Source organism: Hemicordylus capensis, chromosome 2, assembly GCF_027244095.1.
Source record: "Hemicordylus capensis ecotype Gifberg chromosome 2, rHemCap1.1.pri, whole genome shotgun sequence".
In the NCBI taxonomy this organism is placed as follows: Eukaryota; Metazoa; Chordata; class Lepidosauria; order Squamata; family Cordylidae; genus Hemicordylus; species Hemicordylus capensis.
Window position 1 is genome coordinate 289,661,116 of NC_069658.1, and position 14,195 is coordinate 289,675,310.

General features: G+C 46.3%; 1 protein-coding gene across 13 annotated transcripts in view; it reads left to right on the forward strand.

The window, feature by feature from the left end:
* Positions 1-14,195, forward strand: part of ITPR1 (inositol 1,4,5-trisphosphate receptor type 1) — a 323,955-nt gene that overhangs the window by 167,578 nt on the left and 142,182 nt on the right. For 11 of the 13 annotated variants that reach the window (XM_053296706.1, XM_053296710.1, XM_053296713.1 and 8 more), the window contains 6 exons: positions 21-191; positions 1,999-2,064; positions 3,388-3,525; positions 4,766-4,891; positions 5,635-5,835; positions 13,326-13,577. In XM_053296706.1, the coding sequence (XP_053152681.1) occupies positions 21-191; positions 1,999-2,064; positions 3,388-3,525; positions 4,766-4,891; positions 5,635-5,835; positions 13,326-13,577 (954 nt within the window). The remainder of the gene's footprint in view (positions 1-20; positions 192-1,998; positions 2,065-3,387; positions 3,526-4,765; positions 4,892-5,634; positions 5,836-13,325; positions 13,578-14,195) is intronic. The other 2 variants (XM_053296711.1, XM_053296716.1) reach the window with 2 other exon arrangements.

The following is a 14,195-nucleotide window of genomic DNA, read 5'->3' on the forward strand; positions in this document are numbered from 1 at the left end:
TGAATTGCAATTCACATAAGGTTCAGCTACTTGTTACCAGCCAAGATGTTGACAACTACAAGCAGATAAAACAAGATTTGGATCAGCTGAGATCGATTGTGGAAAAATCAGAACTCTGGGTGTACAAAGGCCAGGGACCTGATGAAACTCTAGATGTAACAACAGGAGAAAATGAACATAAGAAAAAGGAGGTAAGGGCAGCTTTTTTAGGTGCTAGAGCTGGTGTAACATAGTGTAAGCAAATAGCTGGAACATCCCCAGTTGAAATTTTAGCTCCATTAGTCGAGCCATTTGCTCTCTGTCTCAGTGCCCCTTCACTTCTTCTGCTCCATCTGCAATATCAGTCCACTAAAAGTTGCCTAATAGAGAGATTTTGTAAGGATTATGAAGATCATTCATGTGAAGTTGACTGCTTGTCATGAACTATATACAAATGGGGAGTATCAATATAATAGGGTCAATATAATCAGACACTTCAGTGCCTGGATAATCTAGATGCAGTCCAATGTACTGTCCAGCAAGATATTTTGTATATTGATATGTCTTTGTTCTTTGATATGCTGTGTGTACAGTTATCCCTTGCCAACTGCAAGGGTTCCATTCTGGGAAAACCTCACGGTTAGTGAATTTGTGGTTGGCGAGCAATAGAAAAGCATTGGATACAGGGGCTTAGGAGAATTGCAGTCGCAAAAAGACTGAAAAATAAGAAAAAATGACCAAAAAGTTGCCAAAAACCACCACCCAGAATCCCTTTAAATCACTGTTGGTCAGCAAGAGAAATGAGGGGACAATTCCCAGTCATGGATACGCAAAACCGCGATTGGGAAAACTGCAGTTGGTGAGGGATGACTGTATTGTACATTGTGGAGCCCTTTGCACTCGTGCGTGTGTGATGTGAGAACCTGGAATTTCTGGGTAATTCTGATCAAGCGGTTCTGACTGAACAGCATTTAACTGGGATTGATAACAACAATTTGAATGGAATGTTGGGGTGCCAGTTTTACAGCTTGATTTGGGTTTGTGCCCATTGGGGCACAATGATTTGGGTCTGTGCCCATTGAAGCATGATCCATATTGAACCTGGTGATGCTTGCTGCTTCGCAGATGTTGATTGTTCACACACTATAAAGTGAGCTATTTAAAATACTTTGTGAAACTGCCCAAGATGACTCCTTGTTTTCATGTCCATCCTTGCCCTTATTTTTTTGCATTTCCCCTTTGTTTTTCATTGTCCCACCCCTTTTTTGTTGTACCCTTTGTTCTTGAGTTTCCCCCTTTCCTAGTTGGAATGTTCTTTTGCTTGTTGAATAATTTTTTATAACAAATAAATAATATACTTAATACATATAGTTTTAAGAGGTGACGTTTCTGAAGATTGCCCTCAAGATCTTACTTGATATCTGTTAATAACCTAGTTACTCACCTCTCTAAACCCAATTTTCTCGATTTGGTTACATTCATCCCAATATAATCTCCCCATCCTGTCAACCTCCATGTGACTCAACTGCCTCATTTATAATTATACCCACTAGGCAGAAGTCTAGGATAAAAGGCTCATAACATGGTGAGGGAATAATAGCATGTTTATGTGTGTAAGCAGTCCCTGAGTAGCAGAGGTCAAACTGTTTACTTGTAAGCAGTCACACTATTCTTACTATTGCTTTAATGTAAATAGTATTAGAAACACTATCTTGTTGTGCTATAACAACCACTAAAGTGCGAAGAATGGAGGATGAGGGACTGAGCTATGCCAGAGATAAAAAATGATAATGTATCACCTGAGAATTTGTGAATAAAAGTCTTACTATAGAAGTGTCACTGTGAATTGAGCATTGCATAAAACTGAAGTCTAGTAAAGGAAACAAAAGAAGCAAAGCTTGGTAGACAACTTAGAATTCTGGTCCTTGTGAGATGTAGCTGCTAAAAATGTTGTACGGACGCCTTCCAGAATTTAGAAAATAAAATGTAATCAATTAATGAATCTTGCTTGCCCCCTAGGAAGGTCACAGCAAATCCCGGAAACCTGAAAGCACTAGTAGCTATAATTACAGGGTGGTAAAAGAGGTAAGACTCATCTCTTTCCCAAGTGCCCAATTTCCCTTGCTTTGTTTTATTTCTATGAGCTGAGGACTGTTCTGAATGCATGACAAGGAACGCTCCTTGCCTGATAGAAGATAATGGCATTGCTCCTGCATTCATGGAGCTCTCTGTGTACATGGGAGTCTTAGCACATTTACTGGAATTGCACAGCATCTGATAGAGGCTCCAACATGTAGGGGATGATAACTTGTTGACCTGGTGCAATATAAATCGAATAAATATTAATAAATATTATAATTTTGTTTAACTAAATGTTAAACCTCAAACTTCAATGAACTAGAGAAATACATAAGAAAATTACACAGCTTTTAGGAAAAAAGAGAGAGAAACCAAAAGACATAAGAACAACCCTGCTGGATCAGGCCCAAGGCCCATCTAGTCCAGCATACTGCTTCACACAGTGGCCCACCAGATGCCTCTGGAAAGCTCACAGGCAAGAGCCGAGGGCATGCCCTCTCTCCTACTGATATGGACACATAAATTCCATGGACTAAATAAGCTGAGACACTAAGCTCAGGGCTGTGTGTACTTTGCTTCCCTGCCCGCACATGAAAAATATGCAACAAGAAAAACAGAATTCTACGAAATGTGGGTACGTTAAGCAAATGAACCAGCTTTGCTTCTGCCAGGGTTAAGGGCAGGAGTTCTATGAAGACCCACTCCTTGTCAACTGCAATTCTGCGTAGCCTTCACTTGAGCTTCTGAGGTTTCCCCATGTATTGGGTTGCTTCAGACAATCTAACAAACCATGGATGAAACCCTAGGTTCATATATTTGTAAACTATAGCTCATGGGTTTCAGCGGCATGTGGAGCTGTGGTTTAACTAACCAGGAATCTAGCATCGTAGTCCACTCAGGAGGAGGAAGGAGAAAGGTGAGGAGGAAGGAGAAAAAGAGTGTGTGTGGGCTCTGACCTTATCCCTGCTGTATTCAGAATTTCAACAAACCATGGCTTGTCGGATCATCTGAACCAGCCCATTGGCTATTCACTTTTCACAACTTTAAAGGCCAGACACTTTTAAAATTAAAAATAAAAGCTGACATTGCTTACCCAGCATCAATTTCTGTTCTAGCATGGCACAATAGTATACACAGAGCCCTGATATCATTTTGTCATGTCAGCTGTATACAACATGGTACATGTATTTGGGCGGTGTTGCTGTTTCTTAAGTTCATTCCATTGTTGTTTGGCGTGCTGTGATCTGTTGAAGACAAGAGTCCTCCTTGCAGCCTATCTGGAAAAGCAACAACACATCATCAGGTTTTAAAATAAATGTGTCTTTGCAGATTTTGCTTCGACTCAGCAAGCTTTGTGTACAAGAGAATGTCTTGGTCAGGAAAAGCCGGAAGCAGCAGCAGAGGTTGCTCCGAAACATGGGAGCTCACACTGTGGTTCTGGAGCTCTTACAGATCCCATATGAGAAAGTGAGGTTTGCATGCATCTGTTACTAGAGTGTTTCATTAACAGAAAGTAAAGAATGTTTGGATCTTCCCAAAACTTCCTTTTACAAAGTTGCATCAAGCATCAAAGAAGCTGCTGCTAGAGTATTTCTTAAGACACCTGAATATTAGGTTCTGAAGCAGCTTTCTACATTATTTGCCAGCCAAACCTTTGCCAAGTACAAGTGAGCAGCCTTCACAGATCTGTTACTGGATGCAAAAAGGCTTTTGTGAGGAGAGCAGAGAAGCAAAAATGGCTTCCCTCTCTGTTGGCCCACCCAGTGCTGCGAAGCAAGCTTCACCCACTGTTACTTCAGTCACTCCTTGGCGCTTTCCAAATTAGACACTGCAACGGGGTCATGACGTATCTCCGAAGTGTACTTCTGCACTTCCTGTGTCCCTGCTGTCACCGCAGTGCCTACGCTGACAGCAGGGTGCCGTTCACATTTCCAGTGCCTTGTTTTGGATTTAATCACTACGATTTATTGCTAAAACGTATGTCCAGTGTGAAAAGGTTGCTTTATTTTCTGGTTGTTTGTTTTTGCGAGACTGCTCCCCCTGCTGGGCGCTTTGCTCTTTATGTTTTGAATGCGATTTGCCCGAACCGAAGAATTTTGCCACTGTGGAGTGGATAATCTGGAAAGCGCCCTCGTGAGGATGGAGCTCTTGCACCGCCCTTATTAGGCTCTGCATTATCTCAGCCATAATCTATTGCATATAGTTACTTATAGTGTCTGTCTGTATACAGCTGAGCATGGGCGGCTTCACTCATCTGAAAGTGTTCCTTAATGAGTGCCTGAAACCGAAAGATCTCTTCATAACTTTTGCTCATTATAGTTTCAGAGAACACATGAGGCTGAATGCATCTGTTACATGGCAACTAGTAAAGTGGTCTGTGCTCTGAGCAAAATATGATGGTGCTTTTAAGGAAACTAATTGTGTGGGAAATCTTTAGAAAAGACACTTAGGAGTACAATTACTACGTCAACTCCCATGTTAAAATGTGAACACTTTTAAATATCACAGTGCCTTGAAAATGCTTCAGTGTTTGGGCTATTAATCTTGATGTGAAACTTGTTGAAACGTTTTTAGAAATATTGGTGTTTAGTCTTGTGTGCAGTTGTGTATTATGCTAAGAGCTTTTCACCTAAGCTCTCCTCAAGAACATTTTGCTCTAGCCCATCTAAAGCTTGTGTATTCTTAACTCTCTATGATATAATTACAGGCTGAAGATACAAGGATGCAGGAGATAATGAAACTTGCCCATGAGTTTCTACAGAATTTCTGTGCTGGCAACCAACAGAATCAAGCCTTGCTGCACAAGCATATTAATCTGTTTCTCAACCCTGGGGTAAGAAGCAATTTATTGTTTTTGCTGCCTACATGCAAAAAATGGGTGCGGAGCTTTTAAGCACTTGGGAAGTGCTGATGGGTTGCAATTGGCTTTGTGTCACATGTAGTCCTGTTGTATGCATGCATAAAGTAGACTGGGCTGAGGTTTGTAAAATATCTCTCCCTTATCCCCAAAAGACATATTGGAACATAACATGTAATACGATGTTTTTCAACAATGCTAAAAACCTGCGTCTTCTTTGATTTTAAAACACTATAAATCTGTTCACTTCTAAATACTTTGACATCCTGACTGTGTGGATGCACCAGGAAGCTGTGTCTAGAGCTTTCCTAGCCACATAGTGTCAGGTGTTCAGTGGGGGGATGGGGGCAAATTAAGATGTAATGTTGCGGAGTTGTGCCACCTGAAAACATGTCCTTGTGGATCATACAACCCTCAGGGATGTATTTTTGAGTGGTACAGGGCACTGCTGGAGGCAAAGCAGATAATCAGAATTATCTGATAATATCATGCTGTCACCTCCCTGCTGCAGAATCACTGTGGTAATGGGAAAACTCTCTGCAAAGCAGACATGCTATATATATATAGCACATCTATATCCACACTACAGATAGTCGGGATATCAGCCTTTGTCTTTTGTGGATCTTTTGTCTTGGGTTCACTAAAAAGTTCCAGGTTCATCATGTTGTCGAGATGTCTTGGTATGCTTTTTCTGATAGTTGTTGTGGTTCCCTCAATAGATCCTGGAGGCAGTGACAATGCAACATATTTTCATGAATAATTTCCAGCTTTGCAGCGAGATTAATGAGCGGGTGGTTCAACACTTTGTGCACTGCATTGAAACACATGGAAGGAATGTCCAGTACATAAAGTTTCTCCAGACTATCGTCAAGGCTGAAGGAAAGTTCATTAAAAAGTGTCAGGATATGGTCATGGCTGAGGTGAGAAGGCTGCATACAGCTAGAATATTTATGGGTATAAGAGAGCCTCCGGCAAATGAGATTAAAGAGAAACTAAATATTTGGTGTTGGCATTACAAAGCTGTTTAGATTATGCAGTGCAATCTGTTCATGCCACCTTTAGTGTCCTCCTTATAAGTAAAGCAGTAGCATGGTATATTAAAAAAACACAAACAGATTGCAACATTCCTAAATCACCATCTCTATTGTCCCATATCCATAAGGACACAAGATTAACACGCATGGATTTTGTTGACAGGTATTGGGGAAACGTGCCACAAATTCAACAGTAGATCTATTAAAGATGCTTCTATCAATCTTGCAAAGTTATTGATGGTATTTTGAGAGGAAAATGTGATAGCTTTGCAAATCAGCCATCCAAAGTGCATATAAATAACACAACTCTGACCATAAAAACAGGCCAATTCTGTGGAACTAGCAGCTGAGAAAAATTTGTATTCTCCAATGGCAACTCATACAATAAAGTGCTGGACTCTTTTAAATAGCTATGAGCTAATAAAAAAAGAACACAATTTGTATCTTAACAGTTTTTTAAAAAACAAAACAAATTAACAATCTGGAAGTGGAACATGCATGGAGCTGGTGACTTTTCAGTAACAGCTAGTGGGAAAAAGATTACTTCAAGAGGTGATAAATAACTGTAGAAATGGAGAGTTTCAAACATTTGGATAAAATACATAATACATTTGTATAAAAAGAACAGGAATTTTGAAGATATTTTTGTATAACTGAAAAGGATATACACTAGTGGCTGTTAATTCTAGAACCATAAGAACATAAGAACAGCCCTGCTGGATCAGGCCCATGGCCCATCTAGTCCAGCATCCTGGTTCACACAACGGCCCACCAGATGCCACTGGGAGCCTACAGGCAGGAGTTGAGGGCGTGCCCTCTCTCTTGCTCTTACTCTCTCGTGCCAATTTCCCTGACTGTTGACCATTGCTAACCCTGTCCTATCTTGTGATGACTGTGGTTATAAGCAATAGAGGAGGCCACCGCTCTGGATGGAGCTTGTCTGCCTTCCTGATAGACTAGTGGTGGCTATTCTCAGTTCTTGATGCCAGGGACATCTCTGGGTTATCCTTCCCCACCAGCTCCAAGCAGGACAGATACTGTGAATAAACAAAACAGATAGTGCCCGCCCACTTGGGGCTGCAGAGGATAACCCCGCCCCAGTTCTTTCTGTCCTCGCTTCAGCTCCAGCAGCAGATTTTCTTCTCTCCTGGTCTTTTTCTCCTTTATTGTCCTTTTCACCTTCCTAACTGTCTGTTTTCTGTCAGTTTTTTCTTCTTTTCCTTGTTTTGTGTTCCCTAAAACAAAACAAAAACAAAAACAAAAACAAAACAACAACAACAAAACCAAAACATTAGTTAGTCTTTCCCTTACCTCTTCCCACCTCCCCCCCTTCAGCTCCTTCCATTTCATGGGCAGCCCGCTTAGGGCAAGAATTGTTTTGGTGCCCAGAGGCAAAATTCAGGACCGTTTTGGTCCGGGACTTTCAAGGGCTTTCGGCACCCCAGCTCAAACGCGACCGAGCTTGCCGCTCTGCTCTCCGGAACCGGGGCATTCTTGCAGGCGGGAGGATTCTGCACTCCCCAGCTGCACAGCAACGAACGCCACAATCAGGTCAGAGGAGCGAAGGGAAGGCACCAAGCACTCAGGGAAGCTCCGTTTAATCAGTTTGGCTGCGACGACGGTGACGGCTGCCTTGGAGCCGCCCGCACCGATCGTTCCCGGGTCCGCGGCGAGTCTCCTGCCCTCGGGCCGCGAGACTCGTGCTTCAGCGGCCCGGAGGGCAGCGGAGGGTGCCGTTTGCACTTCGGAACCTCGTGGCCCCTCGGAAGGTGTATCAGTTCAGCGGGCAGTTCGCATCAGTAACAGCGGGGAGATACTTAAAATGGCGACTGAGCTCGAAAAAACGGCGCGAAAAAAGCCGGCGGCCATTTTGAATGCACCGGAGCATTCCCTTCCAAGGCCCTCCTTGCAACAACAGGAACATGTTGAGGTACCGGGCGAATCGGTAGGGGGCGGGGGAGAAGCGGGCCCCAGCCATGGCGTGACCTCAGAAGAGATTAGGTGGATTGGCGAGCTGGCTAGCAACCTGACTGGCAGGGCAGCAAGGCCATCACAGACATCTTCTGTCCCTAAGATGGCGACGGATGTGAAGAATCCCTCCATTTTACCTGAAGGAGCCGGTAATGTAAAAGGGAGACAGTCTCTAAAAGGGCGGGAAAAGCCTAAGACTGTGATTATGGAGTTTGGCCAGCAGGAGGAGTCTGCTGCAGAGACTGGGCCTAAAGCATCCAGTTCTATCTCTGCTGTTTTACCTAAGTCTGTGCCGCCACCTGAGTAGCAAGCATGGTTTCGCAATGCAATCATTGGCACCATCTACCAGGTTAGGCCCCCTAAGAGAAGTAAGAGATCCACAAAGGGGAGAAGGCATAGATCACCCAGTGTGAGCTCCTCACCTAGCGAGTTTGTCAGTACTTTTCCCAAGAAGGCCAAAAGCAAACTTATGCATAGTGAGCTGGGCAAGTTGGCTGGCAAGGTGGCACGGGACCATTCCTCTGATGCTTCTGATCAGACTCTGGGGGCCCTAGGGGTTTACTTGCACCTCCCCCCCCCAAAAGGGCATTGCAAACTCAGAGAGGCCTAATCTGCCTTCTGACCCTGAAGACCCAATTAATGCAGGAGGAGGTTTTGATCCAGACCCAATGGTCTAGAGGGGAGGACACTGGTGATGCCTCAGTGTCACAGCGCCTCTTTGTGGCAGAGGACTTCAGCCCACTGATGCCCAGAATTATTAAAACAATGGGACTGAGGCTGGGCAGAGTTTTGACTCTTGTGCCAAAGGGGACTTGGTCTTTCCTAGAGCACACCCCAAGGACAGGCTGATGCCCATGCCAGAGTTGTTTGTGGATGTAGTCAAACAGGAATGGTTGACACCAGCTTCCAACTGCAAGGCTGTGTGCATGGCTAACAAATTTTATTCCTTTCAGCAAACCACTACAGATATGTTGAGGACACCAAATGCGGATGCCCCGATTTTGCAATTGGTGTCAGATTCCTTGGCATCTCGAGAGGGTAAGTTTTCTCTAAAAGACATAGCTGACCAGAAGGTCTAGCTGTCATTTAATCGTGTCATGAGAACGTGTCCCTGGTGGTCCGTGCAACAGCGGCAGCATCCAGGGCAGCCGTGACTCCTTATTATTGGTGGTCAATCTTCTGATTGATCCTCCAGGGGACCCAGTTAAGATGTGACAGCAACTATTCAAGATCCAGAAGGCGCAGGCCTTTATAGCCGATGCCACTCTTGATACGATTAGATTCTCAGCGCAAGAGGCGGTTTCATCATTTGTTGGCAGACGCCACTTGTGGCTCAAAATTGGACAGGTTGGTTCTACCTCTAGGCTAAACCTCGCTACCGTCTCTTACGACAGTAAGAAGTTTTTTGGTGAGTCTGCCCTACAAGACATTCTTGTAGAATCGTCTGATAAGTGAAAGACGATGCCTTCAACCAATAAAAAGAGTGATAAACCGCCTTTTAAAAGGCCCTTCCAATACAATCGGTCCTTTCATAGCTTCCGGCCCTTCAGGGGCCAGGACAGAGATACAAAATTCCAGAGGGGATCTTGGAATCCTCAGAGAGCACCCTTTAGAGGGTTTGGTACCTACAAACGGCAAGCTGCTCAGTCAAAGCAGCAAAAACCCACTACAATGACGTGAAGCATTTCAGGCTTGGAGGGCATTTGTCTCACCTCGCCCCAGCCTGGGAAGATTCAACCTCAGACAACTGGGTTCTGCAGCTGATCCATCACAGCTACAGGATAGAGTTTCACTCCTCTCCCCCTGCTGCTTTATCCCCACTCCAAGGTCAAAAGCATTCTCAAAGCATTTGCCGATAGTCTAGGCGATCCAACTCCTCCTGGATATCAGGGCAGTGGAGCCAGTGCCTCTGGCACAGAAGGGAGAGGGAGTTAAAACAAAACAAACAAACCAAAACGTGTGCCCATTCACCCCGACAGCAGGCACCTCCTACACTTCAAATACGCAGGCAATCATTTCCAATACGCGGCCTTACCATTCGGCTTATCAGCAGCCCCCAGGATCCTTACGAAGGTTCTGGCACCGTTGGTCGCCCTGCTGCGCATGAGGGGTATCAGACTGTTTGCGTACCTGGACGGTTTGCTTCTGAAAGCCCCCACCCTCCAGGAGGCTCAGCGGGACTTGCAGGTCACTCTCCAGGAATTGGAGGCTCACGGATTCCTTATCAACCACCACAAAAGCCATCTGGAACCAACACACCACCTGCAACATCTCGGGGTAGTGATGAACACAGAGGAGGACCACCTGTACCTACCTTGGGACCGGTTCGAGATCATCACAAGGGGGGTCAAGTCGGCCCTGATGTCATCAAGAAGTCGACTGATGTCCCTCTCCAGGCTATTGGGTCTCATGGTCGCAACCTTGGACGTCGTACTGTGGGCAAGACTCCATCTTCGACCGATGCAATGGTTCCTCCTACCTCACCAGCACTCCATCGCAAAGAGGAAGCTCCTGTACCTACAGATTCCGAAACAAGTTCGCCAAGCTCTAAGGTGGTGGTCGAGCCCGCTCAACTTGTTTGCAGGAAAGGAATTCCTCGATCCACCAAGAGTTTTGGTCACGATGGATGCGAGCGACAGGGGAGGGGGGGCTCATTGTCTCCACCTTTCGGCCCAGGGTCGATGGGATCCCGCGGAAAAGGCACACAGTATCAATTGGAGAGAACTGAGAGCCATCCGGTTAGCCCTCATTGCCTTCCAAACGACAATTCGGGATCGCCACGTCCTAGTAAAAACGGACAACACAACAGTAAAGGCACACGTCAATCGTCAGGGGGCACTCGATCACACTCCCTTCACCTGGAGGCAATGCTTCTACTAAACTGGGCGGAGGCCAACGTTCGTTCCCTAATAGCTCATCACCTCAAAGGGGAGCTAAACACAAAGGCCGATTGGCTAAGCAGGGAGGACATTCATCCAGGGGAATGGAGTCTTCACCCAGAGGTCTTCCACCTTCTAACCCTACGCATGGGCGTACCCTGCATGGACTTGTTTGCGTCCCCGATAAACTCCAAAGTGCGCCAGTTCATGTCCAGGTTCCCCGCTCAGGGAGCGACGTCAGTGGACGCCCTGGCCAGCCCATGGCCCGAGGGGCTGCTGTTCGCCTACCCCCCCGACTCCTCTACTGACCAGGGTCATCAGGAGGATTCGCCTCCTGAGGGCCCGAGTCATATTAGTCGCCCCCTTCTGGCCCAGGAGGCCATGGTTTTCGGAGCTCGTTCTCATGGCAGAGGAGGATCCATGGCAACTACCTGTGAGAGAAGACCTGCTCTCCCAGGGACCGGTTTACCACCCCGACCCAGCGTGGTTAAGGCTGACCGCCTGGAAACTGAACGGAGCTTGTTAAAGGAGTTCGGATATTCCACGGCGGTCATGAACACGATCTTGGCATCTAGAAGGCCTTCCACGAATCGGATATACCAGACAACCTGGCGGGCGTTCCTCAAATGGTCCTCTCTGCACTCCATCCCTCGGGGGTCGGCTTCCATCAAACACCTCCTGCAATTCCTTCAATATGGGTTAGACAAGGGCCTCAAGCCCAACACCCTAAAACGCCAGGCTGCATCGTTGCTGGGCCTTATCTCAGGCAGACCCCAAGAGTCTCTGTCCTCATATCCGCACCTGTGACGTTTCCTGAGAGGAGCCACCCTCCTATCGCCTCCAGTAATACACAGGTTCCCATCATGGGACCTCCATCTGGTACTCTCCGCTTTACATCACCCTCCATTTGAACCAATATCCTCCATTCCACTGGAAACACTGTCAAAGAAATGGGCCTTCCTGGTGGCTATCACGTCAGCACGCCGTATTTCAGAGTTGAGGTCTCTTTCGGTCGATAAAGCATTCTGTGTGTTCCAAAAGGAGGCGGTACGGCTGATACCGGATCCTTTCGTACGCACGAAGGTGCCTTCCATCTTTCACCAATCTCAGGATGTTTTTCTGCCTTCATTCTGTCCTCGTCCGGCGCATGAACGAGAAAAGCTCTGGCACAAGCTGGACGTGCGTAGATGCTTAAAAACCTACATCAAACGCACAGCTTCCCTACGCAACACCAACTCCATGTTCGTGGAAGTTCGCGTAAAGGGAAAGGGGTCCGCCGTTTCTGCAAAAACCATCTCTCGCTGGATTAAAGATTGCATAGTACTGGCTTATCAGTCTATGCGCAAGAGCCCGCCTCCCAGAATCACGGCACATTCCACTAGATCAGCAGCGGCCTCAGCGGCCTTTTCAGCATACGCTCCGGTTCAGGATATTTGCAGAGCGGCAACATGGTCTACGCCCTCAACCTTCACAAAGCACTATAAGATTGAGACACACGCCACTATCCAGGCGGCTGTCGGCAGAAGGATCCTTCAGCAGGTCCTCCCACGGGACTAGGCGGAAGCGGTTTCCCTCCCTGTGGACCAAGCTGGGGTATGTCCCCAGAGATGTCCCCGGCATCAAGAACTGAGAACGGAGCATTGGTGTCCACTTACCGTGAAGGCTCCTTCTTGTTCTTGATGCCAGGGACATCTCGACCCACCCAGTGGTACGCTCCGCCTGGTCCCGTTGGACGGAAGGCATGTCTCTACCTGTTAGACAGGTGAAACCTTTCGTATCCATCTTTTTCCTTAATAAAAGGTACCTGTCCGTTACAGTTCTACCTAATGTTGTTTGTGTTAACGGGTTACGTGTCCAGTTTATTTGTTGCTACTGCCTCGCTCGAACAGAGAACTGGGGCGGGGTTATCCTCTGCAGCCCCAAGTGGGCGGGCACTATCTGTTTTGTTTATTCACAGTATCTGTCCTGCTTGGAGCTGGTGGGGAAGGATAACCCAGAGATGTCCCTGGCATCAAGAACAAGAAGGAGCCTTCACGGTAAGTGGACACCAATGCTCCGTTCTTGCCTTGGCATGGCGAAGGCAAGAGTTGAGGGAAGGAAGACTTCTTCTTCCCGCATCCCAGGGTGCCTCACACCACGAGCACAGCAGCTGCTGGAAATGGCGGCGGGCCGGGGGGAAGCCTTTTGACTTGATGGTGATCATGCACATGACCGCCTTCTGAGATTAAACAAACCTCAGATTTGTTTTAACCTTGGTTAACAGCCAGGTCAAAAAGTCAGGCTAGTGGGGGCAGAAGTACCAGAACTGGGAGAGATCCTGGCACTCCAGAGATCCTAGCCTGGGGTTGGGTTGTTCCTGTGACTAGCATCAAGATTTGTAAATGGAAAAGGAAACATGAAATTATCAATTCTCTCATGAGAACTGCTAACTTCATGTATGTTGTGTGCGTGCCAAAATTTAGTTGTTTAAATGCTGTTCTTAAATCGCTCAGATTTCATGGAATTAAAGCATTGTTCTCTTGACAGTTGGTCAACGCGGGAGAAGATGTCCTGGTGTTCTACAATGACAGAGCCTCCTTTCAGACTCTAGTACAGATGATGAGATCTGAACGGGACAGGATGGATGAAAACAGTGCTCTGATGTATCACATCCATTTAGTTGAACTGCTGGCTGTCTGCACTGAGGGGAAGAACGTCTACACAGAAATCAAGTGCAACTCTCTCCTCCCTTTGGATGACATTGTTAGGGTTGTAACCCATGAGGACTGCATTCCTGAGGTGAAATTTCATTCTGTTTGGCAGAGCTCTTAGGCTTGTGTGAAGTGCCAGAGTTCATGAATTAATTAAGATGGAAGTCCTTGTTCCTCATAAAGATGAGCTTTGGTGGCTTATTGTGCGTTTAGCCTTTTCAGTTGCATACATCGTGCCTACTTATGGTAGGGAACGGAGCAAGGATAGTCATAGTTAATATAAGGGCTGGTTCTGGATGATTCTCACAGCTGGTTTTTCTAACATGGAGGATAATTGTTTCCTCTTCCCCATGGTGAAAATGTCTTTTCGTCACATAACAAAAATCAATCTGGATTTGAAATCATGGTTAGAATAACAGAAGCACAATGCCAAATGAAGTATTTGGCAACCAGTGCTAAGAATACACACTGATTAATGCAGGCAAAAATGTAAAGGACTCAGATAAGGAACAATTAAGCGAGCAAACGAAAAGGGAAAGGGAGCTGTTTTGTGGGCAAGGAGAGAAAACAGGGAAGATAGGGATAGGATGCAGCTTACTCAATGTTGGGGACAGGGGCGTAACTATCATAGGGCAAGGGGAGACAGTTGTCTGGGGGCTCCCCAGATGCAAGTCACGTGACTGACTCCCCCAGCCGTGCACCCACC